The sequence below is a fragment of the Anomalospiza imberbis genome, chromosome 10 (assembly GCF_031753505.1).
Source record: "Anomalospiza imberbis isolate Cuckoo-Finch-1a 21T00152 chromosome 10, ASM3175350v1, whole genome shotgun sequence".
Classification (NCBI taxonomy): Eukaryota; Metazoa; Chordata; class Aves; order Passeriformes; family Viduidae; genus Anomalospiza; species Anomalospiza imberbis.
In genome coordinates, this window is record NC_089690.1 from 4,964,183 (window position 1) to 4,991,901 (window position 27,719).

The 27,719-nt window shown below is 43.5% G+C and overlaps 1 protein-coding gene and 2 long non-coding RNA genes across 5 annotated transcripts; 2 read left to right on the top strand and 1 right to left on the bottom strand.

Moving 5' to 3' along the window:
- Positions 1 to 557: 557 nt before the first annotated feature.
- On the bottom strand, positions 558 to 8,781 carry TNFSF10 (TNF superfamily member 10). The gene is made up of 5 exons (XM_068200286.1): positions 8,583 to 8,781; positions 4,920 to 5,072; positions 3,412 to 3,454; positions 2,619 to 2,735; positions 558 to 1,922 (listed from the first exon to the last, which is right to left on the bottom strand). Exons 1-5 carry the CDS (start codon positions 8,703 to 8,705, stop codon positions 1,474 to 1,476), a joined length of 885 nt encoding a protein of 294 aa, XP_068056387.1. The 5' UTR covers positions 8,706 to 8,781; the 3' UTR covers positions 558 to 1,473.
- Positions 4,985 to 18,633, top strand: LOC137479749 (uncharacterized). Of its 3 annotated transcripts, XR_011002483.1 has the most exons (4): positions 4,985 to 5,121; positions 9,706 to 9,841; positions 13,678 to 13,832; positions 17,187 to 18,633. It is a non-coding gene; the product is annotated as an uncharacterized lncRNA (long non-coding RNA). The 3 variants fall into 3 exon arrangements; XR_011002482.1 differs by lacking the exon at positions 4,985 to 5,121 and having other exon boundaries at positions 9,508 to 9,841; XR_011002484.1 differs by lacking the exons at positions 4,985 to 5,121; positions 17,187 to 18,633 and adding an exon at positions 16,347 to 16,544 and having other exon boundaries at positions 9,508 to 9,841.
- Positions 18,634 to 19,823: 1,190 nt separating this feature from the next.
- LOC137479750 (uncharacterized) lies at positions 19,824 to 24,844 on the top strand. The gene is made up of 3 exons (XR_011002485.1): positions 19,824 to 19,953; positions 20,550 to 20,690; positions 22,299 to 24,844. It is a non-coding gene; the product is annotated as an uncharacterized lncRNA (long non-coding RNA).
- The last annotated feature ends 2,875 nt before the right edge of the window (positions 24,845 to 27,719 follow it).

Below are 27,719 nucleotides of genomic sequence, written 5' to 3' on the forward strand. Positions count from 1 at the left end.
TTACCACAACGTGCAGGTCAAGGGGAGGGTTCCCAAGGCAACCCCAGTGTATTCAAAAAATAGACAGCCAGACTTTATCCTGCCATCTAAAGTAACATTTGCAGAACTGTATTCCTTTCCCTCCAATTTTTTTCCCACCTTTCCCACTGTTTCCTGTGAATCTGGGCAAAATGCATTCATGGTGCAATTTGCTATTCCTCCACTGACAATGCTACAGATGTGCTGATTTACACTGCCTCACTTTTACTGTGCACTGAGCCCATACAGTCTAAACTTTAAAATCCTTTTAATACAAAATAGTCATTTCCATAGAGTTAAAAAATATACTGTTCATTTTTTTAAAAAAAAAGTCTTTTACAAAAAACATTGTGAGAATTTTCCACCCATTCCTAAAAATTAAATCAAATAATTACAGCATTATCTAAATAAGCAGCATTTTTGTAAGTACAGACAGTTGTGCCCGTTTTCTTTAAAATGTTAGTCATTGGGGTGTGTTATTCTACATTACATCCTACCAAATACAGACCAGTACAAATAAACATGGAAGAATCTTGTCATGCCTAACTTGCTGCAAATTTCTCACAGAATTCAGTATTTATGGAAACCCACCTTTTTTTTTTTCTGGATCCAGTTCTTGCTGTCAATAAGCGTAACAGCAACTGCATTACTGAACTTACTGGGAGCCTGGTGAGATGTCTGCAGCAGAGTAATTAAGTAAATAGGCACTGTTACAAAATGTTGATCAAAACACAGATTGATTTCAAAAGCTCTTCAGTGTCATTCCAGCAGCTGTTCTTATGTACAATATGCTGCACAAGACAAATGTGTTTACTCAAGACACAATCCTGGAGAATGCTTAAGCACATACTTAATTTCAAGCATGTGGATACCCTGATGCAGTCTGACTGTTCATGTGCTTAAAATTAATTAGGTGCTTAAATGCTTTGTTAGATGAGATGAAGATGTGCTGCTTCTGCAAAATTCCTGTTCAAAAAACTTCGGGAGAAATTCCACAGGCACAATATGTACAAAGGCTCCTGATCTGTTCAAGACAGGGTCCCAATGGAGAGCACAAATACAATTTGATAGCCAGTCTCAGCCTTGAGTAACCAGACCTGGAGCATCCGCCATCCCTCGTGCCACAGCTGAGCCAGCCTGGAGCATCTCTGCTGCTGCTGAGCACTTACCTGCCCAGGGTTCTGGCCAAAGGTATCACCTGAGGGCTGTGAATCCCTCACACATTCCCAGCCTGGCTGCCTGTGCCTGCACAGAGCATTGCCACCCACAGCCAGCTGCTGCTGCTCTTCCTGGCTGCTGGGACAGAACTCGGCATGCGGTGAGTGAGCTGAGAAAGGGCAGGCTGCTCTTTTTGGTATCAATACAGCTTTTGCTTGTGATCCCCTATTTTATAGGAATTTAAGCTGTCCCAGGCTAGAAAAAAAACTGGCTGTTTGGAATCATGACTTTTGTGTTCTAACTGATCATAAAGGCTCCAAAAAAACTTGCTTCTTTGTCCATGTCAACTATGTCACTGTTGCTGACAGAGACAAAAATCCTGTCCTCTCTCTTCAGCTGGAACACACCACCTTGATAGATGGAATAAAGTCCATATTCCGCCTTTTTAGACCAGCAGCTTGTCCTTGCACTCTTCATCAGCAAAATGGGCTCAGGGTAATTAGTCAGTTTGTAAACATATTGGACAAGCTGTTTGGGGTTTCTGATTTGTCCCAGCAAATCTGAGTCCTCGTTCTCGTTTTCGCGGAAGCGAAAGTAAATTTGTGAGTAGATGTAATAAAAGCCTGTCTGGGGTATCACTAACTCGCCATTTCTCAGCTCCACGTTGTAAAGGAAGGAGTGGCCTTTTCTTGATGATTCCCAGTTGTTTATTTTGTGTCCAATTCCTCTTCTGGGCAAGGGATTTACTTGAAAAGGAAAAAAGAAATGTTAACTTAAAAAACAGGTAGTGAAGTCAAGTGTCTGCTAGCTGAGGAGCCTGGTTTTTAATAACAAAGTAAGGAAACCTGCTCTTCCCAGCAGTTCATTAGGTCCATTCTCACAACAATTTGATGGTCCACAAGTAAGCTTTATGTGGGAATTAACATGAACTGCATTTATTTTTAATATTTGTGCTCCCAAATAAGGGGAAAAAATTATGTTTTTACTTAGTAACAAAGTTAAAATATCCATTAGTGTCTGAGACCCTCTGAAGCTGCAGAAAGCCAAGCAAGCCCTTCATTAACATGGTCTGAATGTCAAGTCTCTCCTGTCTGTCTCACATTTCTAATAGGTCTGTCACCATAGCAGCTGGGACTCGCACAACCGACAGAAGGAAATGAAAGAAAAAAGGAAAACTTAACACTAGCAAGGACATTTAAATTTCTTTTTCCCCCTAATGAGGGTTCCAAAAGAAGAGCTAGGGAGGTACCCAGAGGAAATGGGCTTTCTCTCTGTTTGGTGGGAATTAGCAGAAAAAACCCAATGTCTGGGACAAGACGATTTATTTCCTACTACTAACTCAATACAAGTATTAAAAGGTGTTTGTAAGCACGAGGCTAGAAATGGGAGAGTAATTTAATTAATTCTGTGGCCTTTATCTCTGGTTAAAGGTTTCTCCTTACTGCGTGAGGACAGGGAGCTCCTCCTGCTGCTGCTGCCCGTCAGGTGCGCCGCGATCCTGCGGATGGGACCGCGCGGCTGCTGCCCCTCCGTCTGTGGCAGTGTCAGAGTCCTTTCAACTAAAAGGAAAAAGAAACCCCACATCAGAAACAAGGACTTTAGCAAGCACATCTGTTCCATCTGGCTTGATTTTACGGAATTGCTATGTCACTTTTTAATTGACTAAATCATAGACTGCTGGCTGATTATTGGCTAGTAAGGCTCAAATTCTGCTTTCACTCTTGCTCATGAAATGTCTTTAAGTGCCTCTTTGTTCTCCTTTTTCTCCTCCCTCTGCCTTAAAATTGTCAACAGACAAAACCCATAGTACTCAATTTTATGCTTAAATATTCCTAATCTCCCTGTGAATTTCCACTTGGAGGTTGTAAGGCTTTCACCCAGCATCTTCAGTGGGAGCTTCAGCAGAGCTATTCCTTAACTGATCTCTGCAGCTCTGTGCTGCATGTTCCAGGAGCTGGGGTACTGGGAGGGCTTTTTAAACATCCCCCATACACATGGGACTGACATCTAGAGTTTGAGTCCTCTGCATGCACCTTGGTTACTTTGCTCTAACCACCTGACAATAATTCTGGCTCCTGAAAATTTACCTTCTACTAATAAGTAATCATTTTTCAATGACTTGAGGCCAGGACAAGATCTTAGTCAGTTTTCTGCACTTTTAAAAAATCAAGTCATTACACATCAAGTGCCACTAGTGGCTCCTTGTTACCACAGATAATAAAATTATTACAATACCGTTGATTGCAGATATGTTTTCCTCATAGCTTCTTGACATCATCTGCCAACAAACACAGTAAAAATGAATTAGCCTGTCAGCTGAGGCTGACAGGGGCAGGAAAAAGACACACCATATTTTTTACTAATGAATAAAGGGGATTCTGGATTTGATAACAAGCAAATAGGAAAAAAAAAAGTACCTATTAGGTTGTTGTAATAAAGAATTTCTATGTTTACATCTTTTAGGTGATGAAACACATAGGAAAATATTTTCAAGAGCTTAGGCATAAATCTGTTGAAAAATCTGAATCTCATGCTTCTCTCAAATAAGAGAAGTGTCCAAGCACCAGCTTCCATTTGCAGAATACTTGGCAGTGTGAACTATAGGGTCTTAGATCTCAGAAATTTAATTTAATTTATTTTTATACCTCTACCTATCTATTTAAGCTCTTAATCCAGCATATTTTACTTTGTGCATTCCCCTTCTTCATAACCGTTTGCTGACTGCTGAGACAAACCAGTTTGGTGTGGACAGTGGTGTAGCAGCAGCAAGTGTGGTGATGATTTAGCTGGGTGGCTAATAAAGCCTGTATTGCCAATTTTTGATGGGTTTTGCCCTGCCACATTTCTGTTTATCCATCTACCCTAATAGTAATAGAAGTATTATCATAATTGTAACTCATTTCTGGCACCCAGCCTATGTTTTTCTAAGCAATCAGGGAGCTAGTAGGTATATTAGATGTGTAAACATCCACCAATTAAAACAATGCTTTCTCTGTGCAGAAGTTCAGGGACTTCACTGGCAGAGCTTCCACCAAAGGACCTGAGATCTCTGAATACAAATAGAGAATCTGGTTTGGACTGCAAGATCTGTTTTTGCCAGGAAATTTCAGCCAGAACAGAATTTCTATGGATGAGCTTGTTTATGTGCTGGAGATGGGATTTTGAAAGCTGTTCCAGAAGATTTTAGCCTCTGTGATTTTTCAGCCAGGCTGCCTTTGTTCTCTGTAGCCAAAATGATGTGTATGGTGTGTAAGTCACGCAGGAGGTGCTCTTTGGGAAGGTGCTGTGCCTGATGCTGTGTGCCCACTTGCTCTTTCCTCCATCACTGCATCACACAGCTCGTGACTGGACCACTCCTTGGGCACCTTTGTACCTCTCCCTGTGTTACATTTAATCTCATTTTCTCTCCCCAGTCTCCCTGTTTCTCCAAAGAGGCAGTGACAGCTCTGATAGCACCAAGATCTGTATGGTCAGGTACCCTTTACCCTGAGGTATTTCAGATAAGCCAACCCACCACTGGAATTTGCTTAGTAAAAGCTGATAGTCTTTGCTTTATTATTTCCTGAATGCAGTGAAACCAACAACTTTCATGGGTTGTTTTTTTCCTTTGCTTCAGTGCAAGCACTCTGCAGCTGGAGCTGTGGCCTGACAATTGCTTCACAATAAAACAATCTGAGCCTCCTTTATTCTGCCATTAGGATTCCTCCAGCTGTAACAACACCAAGCACACTGTTCCCAAATACCTTTTTAATTAACTTTCCCAGGTGCCACTTTACTTCCCAGCAGGGATCAGCCTCTCTGTCTTCACTTTCGATGAGCTCCAAGTTTTGGATGGAATTTCCAATCTCCTCCCCGGTGAGACAAGCGATGCCGCTCTTGGAGTACGAGTCCTGGAGCTGCAGCAGAGGGAAAAGAGGATTCTTCATCCATGTGTTTGCAGCTGTGGTATGTCACTATATTCACTAAGTGATCAGAAACACTTTTCTTTCCTCTGAAGCATTTGCTAGTATGGTGCAAGTAGGGCTATATGAACAACAAGAGGATTTATTTCATTCTGATCTGACATATTTATATATGAGGGCATACCTCACATGCAAAAATATGCTTGCATTATCTGCATGGACATAAATCTGGTATCCAGTATTCAACTTACTAGGTTTTGTGAAAATTCAACACCCAAATCCCTGATGTTGGAAACTCTTTAGATTCTCTAGTTCTGCATTAGAAACATTTCTTTAGCACAATATTGTTTTATAAACAAATTATTGAGGATGAAATCAAATACTAGAACTTAAAAGTATTTTCTATGTTATATTTTCTGCCAATTGCACTTATAATCCAGACCTTTGCTGTTATATATATCTGTACCATATCCTCCCCATATGCCATTTGGTCTCTCTCCTAACACCATTTGTCCTAATAATCCAGACAACTGAAATGACATTTGAGTCCAAATAAAATTATAATGCTAGATGTTTTTGTCATGAAAATAACAAATATCTCTATCCCCTAGTCATGAAGAAAACATTTTTTTTTTCCCCCCGCAAAGATTGAGGAGAGCAAAACTCCTTTTGGCTGCAAGGGAATCTGACGGGGAGGGTTTTCCTGGTGGAAATCTCTCCACACTCCCTGCGGATGCGACTCCAGCTGGCGCTGTTGGTTCATGTGGGAGCACAGAACCTGAGAGCAGCCCTTGTTTGCTCTGAACTGGGCTCCTGCTGCATCAGCTACAGACTGGTCAGGCTTGTGGAGCCAGCAAAGCACCACAGGAACTTGGAGGGAACAGCAAGAAACATGCAAAGCATTCAGATGGAATCCTGGTAATAGCATTCAAATTTCACTCTTTTGTTGTGTTAAAGAAGCTTGGTTTGCTTTGCTAAACAGATGCATTTTTTTCTACAAGGACCAGTTTTTAGCTGTCCTTGAGACTGGGCTATTGAAAGCAACAGGTGGATTTTCTCCTTCACACTCCATGCTTTTCCTGGCTGATGGAAAACAAAGGTGTTTAGGAAGAGATTTCCTGCTACAGGGGCAGGAGCTTCAGCTACTACTTGAAATGATGTATTTTGGAGGCAGCAGAAGGAAAAGGGTGTTTGTGAGGGTTTCTGTGTCTTTGCCAAGGAGTACAGTGGTATTTTTAAATCAGGTTTCAAGAGCTCAAAGTGATTAATATTATGTGCTCATTAAGGTAAAACTACAGGCTCTAACCCATTTCACTATACAATGAGCTTCTATTAAAAAGTAGTTTGACGAGTTTAAGAAAAAAAGCCAGACAGAGGCAAGTTGTGGGGTTACTGTTTGTTCTCCTGCAGACTTGTCACAGCTCAGCTCCCAGCTCTGCCCTCCCATCTGGGAGCAAACAGTCCTGTGCCTCTGCCTCCACCTTACCTGCTCACTTTTCCCCAAAACAGCTTTACTCTCCTGGCACTGGAACCTTACTTTGTATGCAGTTTGAAACCCCAGGGAACACAACCCTGCAGCAGCACATTATGGAACTGAGGACTGGAATTTCTCTTCTAAGATTTAATCAATTGAGGTTTATCTGCAGCACTGAACCCTTCGGGGACACAACTCCTGCAGGAATCTTATCTTGTAGAGCCTCTGTCCTATGTTAGGAGTGGTTACAGGACTGTTTTTGGAAAAGAAGGAAGCCTGAGGTTGTTTTGCAGCCCTATATCCTGAAACATAAGAACTTTATTGTCTCAGTACTTAAAGCAAAACAGTCAAACAAATGTCATACTCCTACTCCTCATCAGGTTACTACAGCTGTAATGGACAAACCCTGCTAGTTACCAGCATGCTTTTTGTAGAGATAGAAATACCTGCAGTCTGTGCAGCCACAGCAATTTGGGGAAGGTGTAGAAATGCAGGTATTGTGAATAAAAAAAGGGGAAGAAAAATGTGCAGATAAAAAAATCACAGTTTATCTACAGAAATTTATTCTACATGCACTAGGTGGATGTGGGGAAGCAGGCTGTGTCTAGATGAGGTTTTTCCTGTTTATTGTGCACCAAATGGCACATGCAGGAATATGTGGTTAAGGTACCCCGTTCAGAGCTGGCAACCTTTGTTTGCAGCCCAGCACAACTTCAGTTTGGACAGATTTAACCCTTCACAACAAATGCAGGCTTGTTATCCTTCAGAAATGGTGAGTGGTATTTTGGGCAAATCCCTGGGATGTGGTTGTGTCCCAGGTGTACATGTTTGAATAGAAGGAAGGAAAAGATAAGTGTGGTTACTAATTACTTAGATTGGCACGTTTGTTAGCAAGGGACTCTGAACTGTGTGCATGAGGAAAGGAGGATGCCTTTATATATTTTTCTTCATTAGCAATCATCTAACCTGATTCCATAAAGTGAGCACATTTCCTGTGACCCCCCCACTGGACAGCCACAGCTATAAATTCAGCAGGAAAATCTGTTTTATACAATTTGAAAGTATGAGCATTGGCTCCTGTTGCAGAACAGTGCACACCCTTTGCATCACAGAGAGCTCTGACATCTCAGAAGACTTCACCTATTAAATCTAACGTGGAGTAAATGCATATATAGCATAATATGCAAATCTACATTATTATTAATACTGTAATTAATTATGCATTACTGAGTGCTTATATACAATAGTAACTTACATTATGCAACACTTTCTGAAGCTGTAGAGGTACAGAACACTTACCTGCAGGTAGGTTTACCTGTGTGCCAGGAGTAACAACAACTTACAGCAGGACAGTCAATTTGGGGTAAGACACTCATGGAAACTAACAAGGGTCCTTGAAAAGCAGGGCCACAAACATAGGACTAAATTCAACCTTCCTGGAGTGTAAATGATCTTTTCCAAGAAGAGGGAAGAGTTAAGCAGCAGCTGCCAGGCCTCAAGGGTGGCTGCAAGGAGACCAAAGCATCTAGACTATACAATGGGTATTTTACAAGTTATTCTGGGGAATGCAGCGGTGTTTGTCGTCTGGTACAGTTCCTTTAGGATTAGTCACAGTCTTAAAACCAAGTATTATCCTACAGGAAGTATCCACGAGGCACTTGAGCTTTCCCCAGTCCTCCTCGGCGGTGCCTGGACTGCGCAGCTGACAGAGCCTATTCCACCCAGCCCTCCCGCACCGCAGAAGTGATGAGACGGCGAATTTGCGCTCTAATGGGAAACACATTTCCTGCGAAAGCGCCGAACTTTGTTTTCTCGAGTCTGACACTCTGTATCTGCCCCGGCTCTGAACCTTTCCCCGCGAACACCCCCGGCCCGGCTGTGCGGCAGACAAAGGGGAGCGAGCGGAGCTCTTTGTCCGCGGGGGCTCAGCCCAGGGATGCTGCGCGCATCCCCCCGCCCACCGAGCCGGCCTGTGCCGGGGCACAGAACGGGCAGCGCGGCTCCCCCCGCCGCCGAGCCCCCGCACAGACCTGTCGGAGCTCGCTGGTGAAGTAGAGGAAGGTGACGGCCACGCACACGGACTGCAGCAGCACGGCGGCCACCAGCACGGCCCCGCAGGTCTGCGCGGGGCTGGGGCCGCCCGCCGGCAGCATCGTGGGGCTGGCTGGGGTGGCAGGGCCGGCCTGGGGGCTCCGGGGCTCCTGGGGGCTCCGGGGGCTCACGGCCGCTGTCCCGCGGCGAATGCAGCCCCCGGCGGCCGCGGCGCTCAGCCCGCCCCGCCGGGGGATGGAGCGGCCGGGGCGGGGCGGAGGGACCCTCCCTCGGCCGTGCCCTCCCTCCTCTCCGATCCAGCCCTCCCTCCTCTTTGTTCCAGCCTTCTTCCCCTTGGTTTCCGTCCGTACTCTCCCTGCCTTTCCGGGCTCTCCTCCCGGGTGCCGCCGCTTTCTGCGCCTCCCCGCAGTGCGGGATCTTCGCTAAGATGTGCGGTCACTGCTCTCAGTGCTGCTGGAGCATCTCCGAGCAAACTCCCTGAGAGTTTGCCACCAGAGAACGGTGGAAACTGGTTTTTAAAAGACATTAAGGCTCTGGGTATGTGCGCAGAGAGACACGGAATTTCCCCAGTTCAAGCTGTGTAATAGAATCTTAGAATCACAGATTGGTTTGGGTTGGAAGAGACCTTAAAGTTCAGCTGGTCCAACCCCCTGCCATGGGCAGGGACACCTTCCACTATCCCAGGTTGCTCCAAGCCCTGTCCAGCCTGGCCTTGGGCACTTCCAGGGATGGACAATCCACAGCTTCTCTGGGCAACTGGGCCAGTTTTTCACCACCCTCCGCGTAAAAATATTTTCATTGTAAATAACTTTGTTCTTATACCTAATCTGAATCGACGCTCCTTCAGTTTAAAATCATTACTCCTTGTTCTATTGAAGAAAGCCCTACTAAAAAGTCTGTCCCCATATTTTTTATAAGCCCCCTTCAAGTACTGAAAGGCTGCACTGAGGACTCCCTGGAGTCTTCTTTAGCTGAACAAACCAAATTTTCTCAGCCTTTCTTCACAGGAGAGGTGCTCCAGCCCTCTGAGCATCATCTGGATTCACTCCAATAGGTCCATGTCCTTCCTGAGCTGCCCTATGTGTGTCGGGTCCTCTGCAGCTTCTCCTGTGGGGCTGAACCATCACAGAAAGGTGCTTGTGAGCTAAAGATCAGTGCCAGGAGCTCCTTCCCAGTGCTGCCAGTGCTTCTACACCCTGGTCATGACACGATTATTGTCACAGTACGTGGACATCGGGTACATTTTGAGCTTTCTTGATCTGATGGCACTTTGGGTTTTGTTGGGTTGGTTTTCAAACCTCTAAGGCTCCTTCTTGAAAGCTTTTCTCCAAACTGTTCCACCCAGATAGAAGTTTTCCAAAGGCATGTCCATGCTTTAGGGTGTGTCCATTAACTTTCCCTGGGGTTCTGATTCCTTCGCCTCACACAGACTGGGTTATAACCAAATCCATAATTAGCTGCTGATACTTTTAAATCAGCAGAGGTAGCACCTCTGCTGGCTGTGCAGCCATGGAAAACTGGGATTTCAAATCCAAGTGCAGACATTTGAGTCAGGTCACTTCCATGCTGTTGGCTGCAGGATGTGATGAAATTTTGGGTCCTGTTCAACACCTAAATGCCAGGATGCAGGTGGGAATTCTCAGTATAATTACAGGGGAAAATTAAAATCAAGATCTCTTAATCTCCCTTGACTATTGAGGTCATCTTTAGAAGGCATAACTGCATTGTATTCAACCATTTAGAGGAAAATTGTTTTTTCTTCCATCATAATGTAGCAAAACAATCCCCCAATCCCCGTTCAACGTGGCAGCAGACAGTTTACTTGTCTGGCTCTTTGAGACATACAATCTGTGTGCCAAAACAGTTCAGATCTGGGTAATTCCAACACAAATGTCAGATGGAGAAGATAAACATCTTTCAAAAGTGAGCTCATGGTCCCCTCCTATGACTTCTCAGGAAAGTCAGTGTGACACTTTGGACTCCTTCTGATATAACAGGGTTCATAAATTCCTAAGAACGGAATTTCATCTGAGAGAGTCATGTGAAGAATCAGTTCAAAAGTGGCAAGCTAACTAGAAGCAGTTAAAAAGTGGCAAGCTAACTTGGATGATGACTCCTGCCTGCTGAAGGGAGCTTTTGTGGCTATTCATTCTAGTTGTTTAGGGAGGTCCTACCTCATTTGAGGGAGTCTCCTTTCAAAAAGAATGAAAACAAAAGTGCAAGAGAGCCAGGGCACTACAGAGCATTCTTGTTCACAATCAGGAGTTGGATTCTGTGTTTTTCCAGCCCATTCATAGCTTCCTCTTTTTAACAGAATTATTTTGTAGGTTAACATAAAGATTTTTTTCAAGACCCAAATACTCATTTTGTTGCCCTCTATCAGACGTGGTCTGTGTCCTCCTGACCCATCACTTTAAATCCTCCATGGGTATTTCTGATTTAATTAGTGCCAGTCTTGCAAGGCAAAATTAATGAAATATGATTTGAAAAGAGCAATGAGAAAAGCACATCAAATCCATCTCTTCAAAAAATTTTGAGTTCACTATCTTTCTAAGATTTAAGATCTGAAAATTTCATTATACAATGACAAACAGGTTTTTTTCCACACTGACACAGGCTATTCCAAAAGTGAAACTCCAACCATTTCCAGCATTGAATGCACTGGAAAATCTTGGCTACTTTCAATGCTCACTTTTCCAGAATTTATTTTTGTCACTAATAAGTGTAAATTTATACTGAAAATCATTTATTTTCAAGGTTCCAAGAGCTGAAAATTAGTGTTTTGATGAAACTTTGCCACAGTAAAGCTGGGGCATTGACACCAGTGGGAAGGAATGGTGTTAGCACACTTTTAAACAAAACCAAGTCATGTGTGTTTGTGTAGTGCTAGACCAGGGCATGTCCCCAACAAAACCTCTGATACTTCTTGGCTCCATCCTGTTAAAGCTTACCCAGTGAGCCATTTAATTAGAGATAAACCTTAATCTGTTCTGTGGACTTAGGATGTGTCACTTGGCATGTCAAGGAAACACCTGGCAGGGGACTTGCCACACTTGTCCCCCAGCAGTTCGACAAGTAGGAATGTAAAATGGCTCTGGAAATGTGTAAAAATGAAGGAAGAGTGACTTGAAAAAGTCTTTCAGTTCCCATTCCTCAATGATTGCAGGGAAGGGGGTGATGAAGATGTTTTTTGGAGAGGATGTTTTCCAAGGCAGACAAAGCAGAGCTGACTTTCTGGTATGTAGCAGCTCTTGACTTTGATTTCTCTGCTGAGCAGCAAAAGGAGGTGTGTTTTTCATCACAGCATGTGAACATGTGAACTACACAGTGTTGTAGCTGCAGAGAGGGAATGAAGCTGTTCTTCCTTGTCCCCAGCAGCACCTGAATGCTGCTCTTGGTATGGGCTTTTCTACTCCAGCTATCAGTTCCCGGAATGCAGGCGCTGCCTGTTTGGCTCTGAGAGCACAGTGGGAAATTCCTGTCTCCTCTCCTTCCTGAAGGGAAGTCCCTGCCCACCTCTGCAGCCTCCCAGTTCATCTCTGGGGCACTGCCACATTCAGCTTCAGGGCACAAGATCATGAACAGCCTCAGCCTGCCAAACCCCCCAGTTAAGCAGGCAGCACAGGGTTAACCTTGCAGTGTGCTCCTGAGCCCTGCACATGTGCTGGACAGATCACATCTGGCTCCTGTGGCTTAGTCATTCCTTCATGGTCCCTGTGCCAGGTTCCGACCTCATCTTCTACTGTCACTTGTAAACCATCTCAAATCCATGAGTTCATTGTGATTTGTACTGTCAGGGGATCAGGATCTATTTATCAGTGCAATACCCTTTTGGCCTGTGGTGTTACACAAACAACTGCAATGGTTTGGCTGGCCCAAAACACACCTATGAATTAAATTAGTCAGACCTGACATCTCTCTTTTAATGCCCCAAGCAGTGGATTTGATAAAAAGAGCAGGCACTATCTTACATGGACATGCCACAATCATGTCCAAAAGCGCTGTAGAAACAGTACTCCAGATCTAACTTTGGATCTCTCCATTTTGGTTAAGAAAATACTTAACTAAAAATAAATACCTTTTGCCTGTTAATATACTGTGTCTATTTTAAGCTTGTTCTTAACTTTTGTCAGTTATATAGGGTCACTTGCAAAAGTACATTGTCCTTTCTGTGTGCTTGTTATGAAATCTTTCTTTGAGAGATTTAGTATCATAAAATCACTGGATGGTTTGGGTTGGAAGGGACCATAAAGCTCATCCAGTTCCAACCCCTGCCATGGGCAGGGACGCCTTCCACTATCCCAGGCTGTTCCAAAGCCCTGTCCATCCTGGCCTTGGACACTTCCAGGCATGGGGCAGCCACAACTTCTCTGGGCACCCTGTGCCAGGGCCTCAACACCCTCACAGGGAAGAATTTCTTCCCAATATCCCATCTAATTCTGTCCTCTTTGAGTTTGAAGCCATTCCCCCTTGTCCTAACACTAGAACTTCTTTAGCTTTCAAGCACCAGGGATTGTCATGAGGCACATCCCAGGAAAGCACCCACGTGTTACTCACTGAACGAATACAGTTGGTTTCACTAAGGTGCCCTGACTCAAGATTCCTTCTCACAGTGTGGTTTTTTTTACATAAATAATTGCTATGTCATTGCTTTAACTATGATATGTAATGCCACAACAAAGAGTTTCCATTTGACAAAAAGGTCTCACATTTCAACATTTCTGTTTGCCTTAGAGTGACAGGTTTTGGTTAAAGAAAATTTTCTAAATAGGTCATTCTGGAATAATGGAAAGGACTTTATCATTGCAAAAACATATGTATTCATTGTAAGGGACACAGGGCTCTGCTTTCCTGTATTCCCCGGAGATCCCTGAAGTAGCAGCAACTCCTTTCAACTGCAGATTCCAAAGCTGGACCTGCCTTGTGGCTGTTCCCTTGTGACACAACCAGTCTTGTGTGAAGCATAGATGATGCTCCCTGGCTAGGGGAGCAAAGGGAATGTTTATAGGTGCTCTTAAGTCTTTTTCTGTGTTACACTAACAAAGTAATAATGTTGAAATAGGTTCATTGCAGTCTCAGCTCTGGAGGGAGCTGGGAAGAGATCCATAACACATCCATCTGCCTCCACAACATTTCAGAGAGGAAGAATTGTCTCTGGCACACGGCAAAGCCTTGCTATGCAATCAACTTAAGCCTTGAAGCATGAAATTTGATTTTCTTTACCATAGGTAAGTGCTTTTAAACTCCACTAAAAATGGAAGACAAATATTTCTCTTCAGGGTGCCAGTTGTGTATGCAGTGAAATTACTTTTTTTTTGAGGCTTCTTCTCAGCAAAGCATCTGTCACATACCTGTCTATCTTCATCTGGGCTACAGATTCTTCCTGGGACAGATTAAAATCAGTAACAAGGCTGTAGGTAGAGAAATGAAAGAGATTTGTGTTTCCTTGCTGAGGGGATCTGCCATTCACAGTCCTCTGTGCTGTTGGCATCACGTCCAGGGCTCTGCTCAGATGTGCTCTCCCAGCTGGCAGCAAAATGCTGTAGATGTAGAGGAACTGGGGAAGAGCAGGTGGGGATTATTTGTGCTTCCAAGAAGCCTCTTCCCTCTTCCTGGCAAACCAGGGCTTTGTCTTCTCTTGCCATTGAAAAAACCATGGAGTGAATTAAATTCTCAGTTATGTCCAGAAGAATCTGTTTCCTGCTGTCATAGTTTGGTTTCATCTACAACATGTTTAATCTGTGTTGAGGTCGTGTGGATTGGATTTTGCATTTCTATCAGCACAGCCCTCATGAGAGCATACTAATGGGAGTGGGGAAGAGCTTTGTCTGTATCTGCAGCTACAAGAGCATCACTGTAACATAAAAGGAGATACCCACTGCTGTGTGTCCACTTTCTGGGCTTTTTTACTCTGTGTCCTGCTGCTGGGGAGGCTTTAGGACTGCCTGGTGGCTGCTTTGTTCTGAGGAGTGGCACAGACCCTGGGAAACATCGTGGACTGCTCTGATCCATAGCATGTGGATCCAGCTCCTGGATGATTGATCAAGTGCTGCATATTTCACTCTACATACTACTACACAAACATTCTTCTACTGTTTCATTTATGTCTATTGAAAGACTTCATGCCAGTAGCCAGAAAAACTCCTCTGCTCAGTCTTCCAGATCTATGATTACTGTGAAAAATAGAGAATAACAAGAAGAGAATGCAGCCATGATTATTGGGGCTATTTTACCCTGAGTGAGAGACATGGAGGGAATTTTCGGGAGTGGCATGCAGTGACTCTCACACAAGAAACACTTTTAAATCCTTCAGTGTGGGGGTACCTGCACCACCTTAAATGTGGTTCTTTTCAGATTGACAGCTGTGAATTCAGGGGGGCTGGCTCAGGGACTAGCCAGGTGAGTCAGGGTTAGCCAGGCTGTCCAGAGGCTTGTGAGTGGGAAACACAAGTCAGTGGAACCCCTGCAAGACAGGGGGAACTTGAATTCCTGGTGGAGATTGCTGGGTTAGTTGGAGCAAAGCTGGAAGGAAACCTTGGCTATGGTGAATAAGCCAATCACATCAGGGGGGTGATAAACAATACATGAGCTTTGTGTTATAAAGGTACTGTATAAATATCAATTGCAAGTATTATATTACAATTTTGTGTGTCTGCATCTTTGGTGACCAGCTGGTATTTTCAGTGACACCCAACTGTGAAGGCATTTGCCTTCTGTCCTGAAAATGGGTGATTATAGGGCAGGGAGCAGAAATTTCCCATAGCTACTGCCAAAGAGAGCATTGAAACAGCTCTGGGCCAGTTTGCCACAAGAACAGAGACTGAATTGATATGGAGCTGATTACAGATGGCAAATTTTGCCAGATGCAAGATGTTTTCTTGTGCTTGTACAGCACTGAAACTCAGTAAACAGAAAGAGCTCAAGGAAGAATAGAAAGCAAAGCAGCCTCCTGGCTCAGTATGCATTTCAGTTTCATCATTCCTACTCCAAAGTTGTGTAATATTTAACTGAAAAAAGACATTTATAACTATATCAATATTTAACTAAAAGCAAACTGCAGTGTACTTCATCGAGCTGCAGTATATTTACTCTTGGACCAAGATGTTTTTGCTTTTTCTCACTGATTTTCAACTTAAACTCAAGCTAACATTGATTGGCAAAACAAGAACTTGAGTGTCTGGGAATAAAACTCGTATAACAAACACTTCCCTGGGCTCTTTGAAGCAGGATTTCCTTATTTACTTGGAAAGGAAGTTGGAAAAGGCTCCTGACAATAAATATCTAATGCAAAAAAATCTTAAAGTAGAGAACATAATATATTAAAAAAAAAAAAAAAAACAAAAACCCACTGGTTTAAGAACTAGTGATTGCTACACATTAATCAATTTGCTCATTCTGGGTAACCACTTGTCTTTTTCCATTAATTTTTAGCTAGCCCTGAGATGTAACTTAATACATGGCTACTCCACCAAACAAACCCTGGAGACTTTTTCATATCTTAGCAGGCAAAACATTCCCAACTTGTTTCCAACTTTGTTCACTCATTACTCTTATTTGTCTGAACACCAGGACAACAGTGGTGCTCTGGTCACAGACTTTCTAAGTAATCCATTAACTAGAAAGGTGATTCAGGCAATGCAAATGAAGGCCATCTGAAAATAAAAGATGTCAACACTTGGAAGGAATGAGATTGCACCAAGGTGCTTTGAAGCTTATCAAAGTATCATCCTTCTTTGTTCCAGGTGTCTCCTCAGACCAGAGTGCACTGGATTCAGGAATCCCTTTCACTTTGGATGGGGATTCCAGGTGGACTTTGAGGGTTGTTGGGTCTTTCTACTGCTGGAAACAAAAGCCTCTCAAATTCTGCACTCTCCTTGGTGTAGCCACAGTTTCTGAACTGGAAAAAGGAGACATGACCAGGGAGGGAGAGGTGGCACAAAGGGTGAGCTCAAGGGTCCTGCAGTGGGTCTGAGGCTTTGCAAATCTCCTCTGTCCCCATGCCTGCAGAGGAGCCAGGCAAGCCCCCCAAAGCCCCCTGCAGCCACTTGTCCCAAGGTGTCCTTTGCAGAGCATGGCCTGCCCTTCCTGTGCTGGACCAGGACAGTGGTCAGTGGGGCCACTGTGCAAAGACACGTCACAGAGGAAGGGCAAATCCCCCACTTTTTAAAAGTTTTGTGTTGATTCTGGGGTTTCTGTGGGTTTTTTTCACAGCAGCAACACCAAACTTCCACAGCGACACAGCTAAAATCACAACAAACTGCATAAGGGCAGAGAAGAACGGAAGGAAACACTTAAAACAGTTTTTCTGCCAAAGAAAATGTCCATATGATGACATCATCTTGATATAGGTGACCTTTCTCAAGTTTATAAAGATTTTGTAGATGTAATAAGGAAAAGAAAAAAAAAGAAATCAGATTTTACAGTGAAGGAGGAAAGACTGGAAATAGAGGAAAAGTATGTGCTAGGGGTTCAAACATAAGCCCAGATATTAAAGTAATCCAGACTTGCCTGTAACGTGTTTTGCAATAGTAAAATAATTTCAAAACTTTTTAATGATGAGTGCTGGAAACTTGTTTTGGCAGAATCAGTGCATGAGATTGCCATGGAGAAGGCTGGGGAAGATGTTTGGGCCCTTATTAAAGCTACATGAACATAAATAGATATGCAGGAGTACAGCTTGAGGTCTATGTTTCATCCCAATATTACCTGACTGGGTAAGATTTTGCACTTCTTTAATCTTCTGGATAATTCTGGGGTTTGGGTATATACTGGTTAAGCTGGTTAAGGATTTGTGGGGTTTGGGATAAGAAAAAATTGGAACTGTTGCAACAGAATGTTTACATTAAAAGAATAAATGCGAAAGTAATTTCTGTATAACTAGGAAGAATTATCACCAAAGGGCACTTGAAAAATAATTGATGACTGCAATCAGCCACTAAAATAGTTCTTCAGCACAGTTAGAATGTAAAAATACCTCCATGACTGACTTAATTAAAATAATTACAAAGGGACTTGCCTTGGCTTAAAATAATATGTCCCTTTTTATGACTTTTGGAGGCAGGAGAACTTTATCTCCTTGTCTTCTCTAAGGCTCCTGTCCAGTAACGTATTTGGGACAATTAGGTCCTTAATCACCTAAAGAAGAAATATCACATTGGCAGCAGAGAGCCATTCCCAGCACAGAGATTGTTCTGGTGTGTGACTCAAGGGCTTAATTTTAAAAAATGGACCTTAATAATGCAGATGCAATCTTGTGAAAGGAAAACACCAGGAGATGATGATATGGCTTCACAAGAATAACTTTCCCCCCTCTGTTGGTGTCAGTGGCAGGAGCAGGATGTGATAATTGGGTAGGATGTGATACCCATCTATCCAGGCAAAGCACAAATGGGGAGAGATGATGATTAGGAGATGCAGTGAGGTGTTAGGTGTGCTCACCCCTTCTCAAAGGAAAAAAGCTACACTTCTGCCTTCTTCCCATCTTGTTCCTGACTCCATGGTCTTGCTGCTACCTTGGATCAGCTCTGGTGCTCATCAGAGCCAGTACAGCTCATTATTCCCACAAAACACTGGAAAGTTCTCTACTGGGCTGGCAACAAGGACTGGCTCAGTGAAGAGCCCACAAGCCCAGGGCAGTGCAAGGAGAGGTGGGAGCCAGTGCCAGGGTGAGGATGACCCTTCCCTGGCCATGAGGAGAGCTCAGCTGCCCATCCAGCATCAGCCTTAGCCATTCCAGGGTGTTTTTGTCCGTGCAGAGGTTGGATCTGGCTCATCTTCAGGCACTGGCTTCTTTTAAGTTGATAGTTTGAAGGAAAAGAGTTGATGAATGGCTTTCTCATGACCCCTGCCATAAATTTTTAATGAGTGCTTTTCAGGCTGCTGAAACTTTCCTGTCAAAGAGATTAGTGGGGAAAATTCTACCTGTTACATAACACTCATTTTGGGGGAAAAACACTCTTTATGAAAAACACAATGCTTATTTCCTCCAGTGAGATTATCATTGGTTTTGTTTTCCTTTTCTTTGTTACAAGCAGCTTAATGTTTAGCTCCTCTGAAGGGAGTAGCCCACAGAGCCTCAGTTGAACCTGCTTTCAGTTTCTGCTACCAGCCACATCTTGAAGTGCTTTCCAGGCACCAGGATAGCTTGTGCCTCTGTCAGACACAGCTCGAGAGAAACCACCAGCACCTTCCCTGAACTGTGGTTTGACCACCCCAGTGACAATATCCATTTACAGCTCCCACTTCTTTTCACTGTGTTTGAAAGGAAAATTCAGTTCCCCAGACAGGTTTGTAGTGTGGTCACATGGAGGGTTTGCTGACCTCCTTCAGAGGTGAGGAGGTGCAGGGCAGGGTGAGAAATCCCATCCAAGGCTGTGGCCTGAGCTGCCCTTTAGTGAACAGGATGGGAAAATGGGTCAGTGCCTCACACGGGTGGGTCAGCCCCTCACACACCTCTTTCCACCTCAGCTTCCCACCCAGGTGTAAAAAATGTGCTGCTGTTACTCCCTGCCAGCACCCAGCTGTGTAAATGACATCTGCCTTATGCAGGGAGCACAGATCCTTCTCCCATGTGACACCTTTCACAGAGGTTCCACGTGGACCTGGGGAAGCACCTCTGGCTTGCCTGTGGATGTCCTGAGGTAGTTGTGCATTTTTAACATCAGACCTTTGAACTCACTGTCATCAGCTGAACCAGGAGAATGGGCAGTGAAATTGCGATCTTTATTTGAGCAGTGATGCTGCTGTAGAGCTCATCACGTTTTCCAGTGCTTCTGTTCTGCTGATTGCTGATAGATATGCAGATTTCATTTAAATTCAGGATAGCAGAAGACAGTGAGGTGCTGTCCAGACAGAAGGGTTATTAGGATTGCCCAAGAGTTGTTGGCAGTGAATACCCAAAGAGTGCTCAGCTCTGTACATAACTTTATATTCTTTTCTTCAGTGTGGCTTCTTAAGAAACATTTACCACCACTGCCCCTCTGTCACATGGAAGAAGTGCACTATCACTTAAAACTTATAAAGTGTCCACATGCAAGGGATACTTCTTTAGAGAGCCCTTTTTTAGTGGTTATGAAACAGCAACTTTGTTGTCCTTGGAAGATATTAACAGGCAGGAAGTTAGAAATATTTTTTAAATACCCCATACATAGCCTATTTATGTTTATTTCCTATTTCCTTGCTCAGAAATTGTCTCAGGGTCACTCGAGGCTGTAACTGGAGATGCACAGCAGCTCTCCCCAGGCTGCCATGCCTCCTGCAGGCAAAGATTTGCCACCTGTGGCCACATTGAGAGTGAATCAAACTCTTTCAGAAATAATTACAGGCAGTCCTGAAAACGGTTGTGTGCAGGTATGGCAAATCAGTTATGTCCTGAATATTTATAGTAGTAATCTGTTTGTTTTCTTGTGCTTGCCTTGCATGGCTACACAGGCATTTATTCTCCAGGGAGCACAATAGCTGCACGGGGATAGCAGAGATTGCTGTGATAATATGCTTGCAAATCATTAGCAGGACAAAGCACTAAAGCTCTTTGAAGATTCCCACAAAGAATTCAGCATGTCTGAGTTAACCAGGGGAAGGGCTGTGGTCTGAGGGAGGGCTATGGCAGCAGGAGATGGAAGCTGGCAGGAGGAGATTTTTTGGTATGAAGAAATGTTGGATTTTTTTTTTTTTCTTAGAGATGGGATAATTGAGAGGCATTTGAAAAACTTTTATTCTATTTTTAGTCTTATGAGAAGGGTGAGACAATACAGATGTTATAATTCATGCTATCACAATCAGAAGCTATTTCTTAATTACAATACACTGTGTTTCCTAATCTATCAGTTTTAGCTACACTATGTTAAAGTGCTTTAAAGCTCATCATCTAAAATTACCCCTCGTGAGTCCTACTGCAATGTATCTTTCATAGTTCTATTTTTCTTTCATAGTTCTATCTTCCATAGTCCACGAAGAAAAGCAGATGTGAAACACAGGGTTTGTCCAAACTCCCTTTCCAAGCAGCACTTCCAGCCTGCTGAGGAGGCACATTTTTGTTTTGAAAGAGCTGAGCCAAGCCCCAGTATTACAGAATCCAAGCTCCTGAGGTGGGTTTTGATGCTGCATCTGCCTAAGCTGACACAGGAATCCCCTTCTCTCCACAAACCAGTGCCAGCTTTCCTGCCCCACTGAGTGCTGTGTAGGAACAGGCTCCCATCCCCATAGGACCAGTGCTGATGTCAGCCCAGATTCAAGTCTGAGTATGGATCAGCAATGCTCCCTCTCTGCTAAATATGTCCCTGAGGCTGGTCTCTCTTTCCCAGCATCAAAAACAACATTGCAGGAAGAGCAAGAACAATACCAGAGTTGCAGGAATCAGGTTGATTCTGCTGCCTTTGGGAATTTTAATGCTGGGTCTGCCAGAAGGAAAAACAGCTCAGAGAAGCTGGATGCAACTACTCAGCTTTAGATTTTAAGTTTCTTTGTGTTAAAAGTTTTCTTCAACACTGAATCTTTTTGAAGCTTAGAGGCATTGATTCACAGAGCCATCATTGCCTTACTCAGAAAAGAACCTGTTGCACATCACAATAGGTTTAATAAACTCTCTCCTTCTCTTGCAAGTCTCCCCTTCCATCAGAGAGAGGCAATATTGCCAGCCAGCTTACTGCCAGGGTCTCCAGAGTATGGTTCTTAAAATGCAATACAGGAACTACCCCAAATTTAAAAAATGTTCCAGAGGGAAGATTTGTAGGAAAAAAACAATAACTTGTGCTTCATTTGCACTTTGCAAATGGAAAGAGGGGCCTGAAGGGTAGGCTGCATTCCTTGTTTGTAATCCTGACTTGCCGTGGGTCTGACTTAGGCTGTGTGTGCTCCTTGAGGTCACATAGTGGTTTTAACTCCAGATTTTCATATGAACAAAGCAGTTCAGTGATGCTCTATGTTTAGGCATGACTTGCAAGAATGCAACAACTGGGGAATGTGTCTTCAGTGTGACCCTGCAGCTGCTGGTGCTCGCCTGCGTCCCACTAGATAGAAATGTGTGAGTTACTGGTTCTACTCATGCCCCTCCTTAGAGCCAGCCCTGTTGTAACAGCCTCCACAGGCTCAGAGCTCTTGTCACTGCTCATGATGGAGTGCATGGAGAGAGAAAAAAAATTCCCTCTGAACTCATGATTTCGTGGTAAGTCTGGCTGAAGGCTGAATGGCTGCACCCTCCTCAGCGCGACAGGCTGACAGGTCCCCACAGGTCTGAAGAGAAAACCTCTTGTGTTCCTTGCCCTTGCTTTTGGGTTTTTCTAAGCTCTGAACTTCTTACTGGAGTTTTTTAGGGCTGGAAACTTAACTTTGTTCTTTTTAAGAAGCAAACATTTGTGAATCTGTGCTTGATTATTCACCTGTTTCTGAGGAGGTGTTTCTGTAGACTGCATCAAACTGATGGAGATGTGAACCAAGGGGAGAGCTGCCACCTCAGAGCTCCTGAGAGCTAGGCTGGGCTCTTTGTCAGGTTTCTCCTCTGACTTTAGCCACATTATTCAGCTTTTCTTCCACGCTGTGTCCCTGTCTTCAAGGAGACCATCAGGTGGAAGAAATCCCAGAACCCAGTGCCTCACAGAACGGTTGTGAAGAATTCATGCCTGAAGAGCACTTTGTGGGAATTGTCTTTTAAGACTGAATTATTGAGGCATTGACAAACCTCTGCTTTCTTTTCACAGAGAATGAATATAATGAGAAGCAGACTGCTTAAAAACCCTACTAATCAGATAATCCTTGAACATGGTCCTGCTCCAGACCTGCAGTCTCCATATCTGTATGGATGTAGAGGTCTATTCTATTCTGTGAATGAATGCACACTTTACCTAAACCTGCACACAGACATTCAAATATATGTATATATTACAGATCTAATTCCTCCCAGTGTATGGTAATCCTGGTTTGGTGCACTTAGCAAAACTTTGATTTATTGTGCTTTAAATTTTCTGGTGACATTCATCCCCAGATGGACTTCTGCTGTAGTTGAGACAAATATGTGTTTTGCCTGTAGGACACCTGCTACTACATTTTCTTCATGTGGAGAATGTTCATTTTTCAAGCAAATACTGTTCACAGTTTGGTAAGCAGGTAGCTCTCCAAAATTCTTGTCAGGTTACTTTGCTGTTTCTGACAGCCTGCAGCAGAGGTTTGATGTATGTTTAATGTGCATTTACACTGACCTGGAGAATTTGCAGTTCTTGTAAAACATCTTGTATTCACCTCTTTCTTTTTCCTCAGCTTTATGTCGGTAGAAGGCATAATATCCAACCTGGCTTCCAAAGTTTCTCACCTAATTTCTGCATTTTGGTGGAGTCTCAGCTATTACAGCTGAGTGCAAAAGTCTTGTAAGGGTAAAAGAAAGTGAGCAGGGTGTAAGAGTTGGGTGATGCTAGAGAAGATATTCATCTTCTGAGCAGAAATGTTCAGGTGCAGGAAGCTTTAGCTGAAGTAAATAGAAAGGCTTTAGCTTGTGCTCAGATTAAGACACTATTTGTTCACCCAGTTCTATCAATGCTGACAGATCTGTGTAGCTGCAGAAGGATTTGTGTTTTATCCTGACATAGGCAGCACCAGCAAAAAGGTCAGCCAGTGGTCATATCATGGAGCTGAATGCTTTCACAGACTGAACCTTTGTGCCCCAAGGAGCACGGAGCACAAATGTTTTTAAGGTATGTGATATCTACGTTTGAAATCCAGTTTTCAAAAGGCAAAAAACCCCAACTTTATATATATATATACACACACACATATATATGTATAGATATGTTTCTGAAGCATTTTTTCCTAGACATGGCAGTTTAACCTTGCTGTGGCTCAGTTCCATGCTGTGAGCGTGCTGAGTAGAGGGAACTCGGCTTGGGCTGTGCTGCTGGCAGCTGAGATAATCCAGTCATGACTTGCCGTGACTTTCTTGTTATGAAATCAGTGGTACTGGATAAACACATCTGCCTTCCATCCCTTCTAACACCTCCTTTTTGACTGTAAATAAGTGCTTGGTGTGGCACTGACCTGAGCTGAAAATTGTAAATGTGCAGGTGATGAAGTCACCACAGAGCTCTGCCCTGAGATATCAGGGACAGGAGTGATCCCTGCAGGAATCCCAGAGGCACAAATTATGCTGGGGACTCACCCAGGTAATGGGATTATTGGGGGAAAATGTCACGCCCTTCAGGAATACAGTGAGGGGTCTACTGGAACAAGCACTGCAATGTTAGGGTGCAACCTTACCCTGCAGCAAAGCCAAGGAAATGGCTCGTGGGTGCTGCAGAGGGTCTGTTCTGTCACTCAGCTGCTTGCTCCCACTGCCTCCCAGGAAGCTGCATTCACCTGTCCTGCCCTGGGCCAGCCCACGGAGCAAAACAAGAAACGCAAACAGCTCCATGTAAGCAGAGAATAATTTCTTTTGGCAGCTCGCTCCCTGACTGGAGTTCCCCCAAATGTTTTGTTTTCACAGCTGATGGTTTTTGGTATGAAATATGTGTGAGTGTCTTTGGGACCTTGCATTGGATGTGGGCCTGCCCTCGTTTCAATTCACAGCAAAAGCCTCATGGACTGCAGCAGGAACAGGCTCATTTTATGGCTCACAGCCTGGAAATACTCTTCTCAGCACAGTGTGGCTTTCCAAAACTGGATGTGATCAACCGTATCACTGCAGGGTTTTGTTAGGTTAGATGGCCAAATAATCTGTGAAGAAGCCAAATACAGACATGTTTTCCTTTATAGTTAGTAAAAAATGCTTTAAAAAACAGGTGAAGGGTTGCCAAGGGTTCCTTGAGTTTTAAGTTTAATGACTATTTGCAGTTTAGAAGTTATTTACTCTGGCTGGATTTGTAGATGAAACAGGAGAAAACCTTCTTTGACTGAAAAGTCAAGGAAAAGTACTTGTCTTTTTACGTATTTCACCTTTCAGCTCTGATGGACTTAAAAACAAAGCTTTGGTAATATGTTTGTGTATTTGTCTAAGCCCATAAAGATAATCTTAGCCCTCAAGGGCTTACAGTCAAAATCATTTTTTTGCAGCTCCTTGGGTACATTAGAACAAGCTGAGCAGCAGTGATGGAAGTACTCAGATAGTTCAACTCCACTGTGCTTGCAGGGCTGATGTCTTGAAAAAACCCAGCTGGGCAGGGATAATTAAATCTGTTGCTGCTGTCAGGTTGGTATGAATGCCTTCTGTTTCAAAAGCCTTTCACCGATTGCACTTGTAATCACAGAAGAATCTCTCAGTAAAGCACCTCAGGCTCGCAGGGAATGGAGAACTGCACCCAGCAATCTTGCTCTGTCTGGCCTGTTTTCTCCCCTATCCCTCTGCTGACAAAGCTTTCTCACACTTGTGTGAAATGGTAACGTGGGAGGGAGATTCCGTGGCTCCCTTTCCTCCTGACATTTCCAATGCATTTCCCAGGCCTGTTTTTCCATCCTGCAGTGTAAAATTAATTTTGATGAAATCTTGAGTGAATTAAGCTGCAACACAGTGGTCTCCTTTCTCAACTCATATTTGCTGTCTGCCTTATTTATGTGGAGAAGAAGCACTTGGACATGCCAATGATCCTGTCATTTATTTGCCTTGTGCATCGTGCCTTTGGCTACTAGAATTAAACTGGAAAATACAATTAAAAGCATTAGCTGGAGCAGACATACAAAAAATATCATTACATTCTTGACAATGTTCTCCTTCATATTGTTAATCCCTGCAGATCTACCTGTGCTATTAGATTTCATATACAGATTTCATTTTTCTCTGAAGACTACATTAATTGGAATGAGCATTCCTGTTTGTGTAAGGGAAGAAAAGGAAGATGTCACCATGCTGGAAAGCCTCACCTGACTTTTCTTGGTGAGTATGGTCTAAACTTGAACTGAGCAAATATTATTCAGGCTTCAAAATATTTGCAGATAGCTGGACAATGTTGTTAGGTAATGTGTTTGGCTTGCTGCACCATGGAAAATATTTGTGTGTAAACTCAAATTGTTATGTAAACACAAACTTTCACATAAACAAAGTTGGTCTGTGGTGAAAAGCAGAGAGAGGCAGCTCAGATGGGATCTGGGCATCTGGATCCTTCCTCCCTACACACCTCAGCAGGGAGCATGGGCTTGAGAAACACGCTGGTGATATCTTGCAAGGACCTAAGTACTGAGAGTGCAAATGTCCCTCACTCTTCATTCCCTAATTAAAATACATGATCAAAGAAAAGCAAAATTCTTACAGAGAAAGCAGCTACAGTAAGTTTGGAAAGCACAGCTGCTGCCGAGGACAGCACTGACATTTCTGTAGTTTCTTCCCTGTGAAAATATTTTTTGGGAAAAAAGTTTCTGATAAGAAAATCTGAAATGGTATTAACAGTGCAAACCCAGCTTATTTGCTTTATCAGTGAGATTGACAATCCACAAATTCCTTATACTTGTGCCTCTCAGTTCACTTATGGCCTTCTTTATGGTGAGATTATATTATTAGTCATATAAATAGTTCACAAAACACTTTAAATACATACCTTTTTAACATCTAGTAGAAACACACCATTGCAAGACTATTGCAAAGACCTCACAGAAATCCCTGTCACCCTCAGTTTGAACCTCCTCTCCACCTGTGGCTGCCACCATGAAAGTATTTCCAGAGAAAACAAATGTCTAAAGAAACAGGAGAAATAACAGGATGAGAAAGAATGACAAATCTGGACAAGTCCAACTGAGTGGTGACATGTCTGCATGATGTGTCTCCAGTGAGGTGATGGAAAACAGACAGGCTGGCACCTCTGCAGAATTAAAACAGACCAGGCTGGAGAAAGGAGACATTTTCTTTTACCCAGGGCCTGCAATTCCAGCCCTGCATGCTGTGCTGCATGCAAACATGCAAAATACCTGAGACATTAAATCCCAGCTATAAAAAAAGGCTGAAATTACAGGCATTTCGTGGAAGAACAGTTTTTTTAAAGAATGGTAGTGCCAGGAGCAAGATACTTCCCTCTGTGTGCTGTTTGCAACATTTTATCATTTCTTGTTAGTCCTGATAAAGGCTGTAAAAGAGTGGATAAACCAGGCAACCTTGCCCAGCTGGACTTGTTTCATTTCTTGATTACTGCTCACGGTAGACCAGAGAGAAAACAGAACTGAAACTCTCTACACGCAGGGCAAACAAAACCTCAGATCCATGGGATACTTCAAAGCACGTTAAAGTAGTCTTTTCCTCACTTGTAAGGCGTTTGGTTTTGGCTGGCAAGGTCTGGATTACCTCCAACAAGGTTTTGCTAAAGGTCAGAACTGTCCTGATTTGCACAATTCCCAACATTTCCCAAGGTTTCTGTTTGGTGCTACTACCTCCTAGCTCCACGAGGGCAGGGCCGAGTCAGTAAACAGGCAGGGTTTTTTGGCCAGGCTCCTTCCTTATTAGCTGTGAGCAGCAGATTGTTTAATATTTGAAGCACTCTGCTGAAACCACACTGGCTCATTTATTTTCAAACATTTCAGGGAAAGGGAAACAAGCTGAGTGGAGGGGTGGAGCAGATAATCAGCAGTGTTTTTCCCTCCTTGGCTAAGTATTTTATTAATACTGTGGAAAACACCGGCTCTAAAAGTTTTGACCTTAGCTATGTCAGTTCAATTTGCCTATTCAGAAAAGTGAGATAAGTTCCCACTTAAATTCCCTGTTTGTGCCAGTCTCCTTGCTCTGGTGTCAGGGGTTCCTTCACCAGCACATTAGGTGAAGCAGCTACAAATAATGTGGGTAAAAGTTTTCTAATCTGAGTTAGGTGTATCCCTTTTCAAACCTCACCGACACAGCTTGAGAGATGCTCACAGACCCCTCTGGCTGGGGCAGCAGCTCCTGTGTTGGGCTCTTGGGGTTCCCTCTCTGTCAGCCGTGGTCCCAGAGCTCCTCAGGACAATGTCAGTCTCTCTGTTGGGTTCAGCAGACTGTTGTTAAGGTCCTAAAATGACAATATGTAAATCATCTAATTTCTTCCTTAATAAATAGCTAAGTCTCCTCAGCTGTGAGGAGTGTAATATTTTCAGAAGACTCTCCACAGTCCCAAGCCTGCAGCAGCTTGCTGTTGTAGGAGCCTTGTCAGGGAAGAAAAGAGCAAACCTGCTCATTTAGAGCAATT

Excerpts from the sequence above, each read along its gene's own strand:
- TNFSF10 (XM_068200286.1), bottom strand. The coding sequence starts at position 8,705 with ATGCTGCCGGCGGGCGGCCCCAGCCCCGCGCAGACCTGCGGGGCCGTG. Across the intron at positions 3,455-4,919 it reads TGGGAAAGTTAATTAAAAAG|ATGATGTCAAGAAGCTATGA; the intron begins GTATTTGGGAAC and ends GTTTGTTGGCAG. Across the intron at positions 2,736-3,411 it reads AAACATATCTGCAATCAACG|TTGAAAGGACTCTGACACTG; the intron begins GTATTGTAATAA and ends TTTTCCTTTTAG.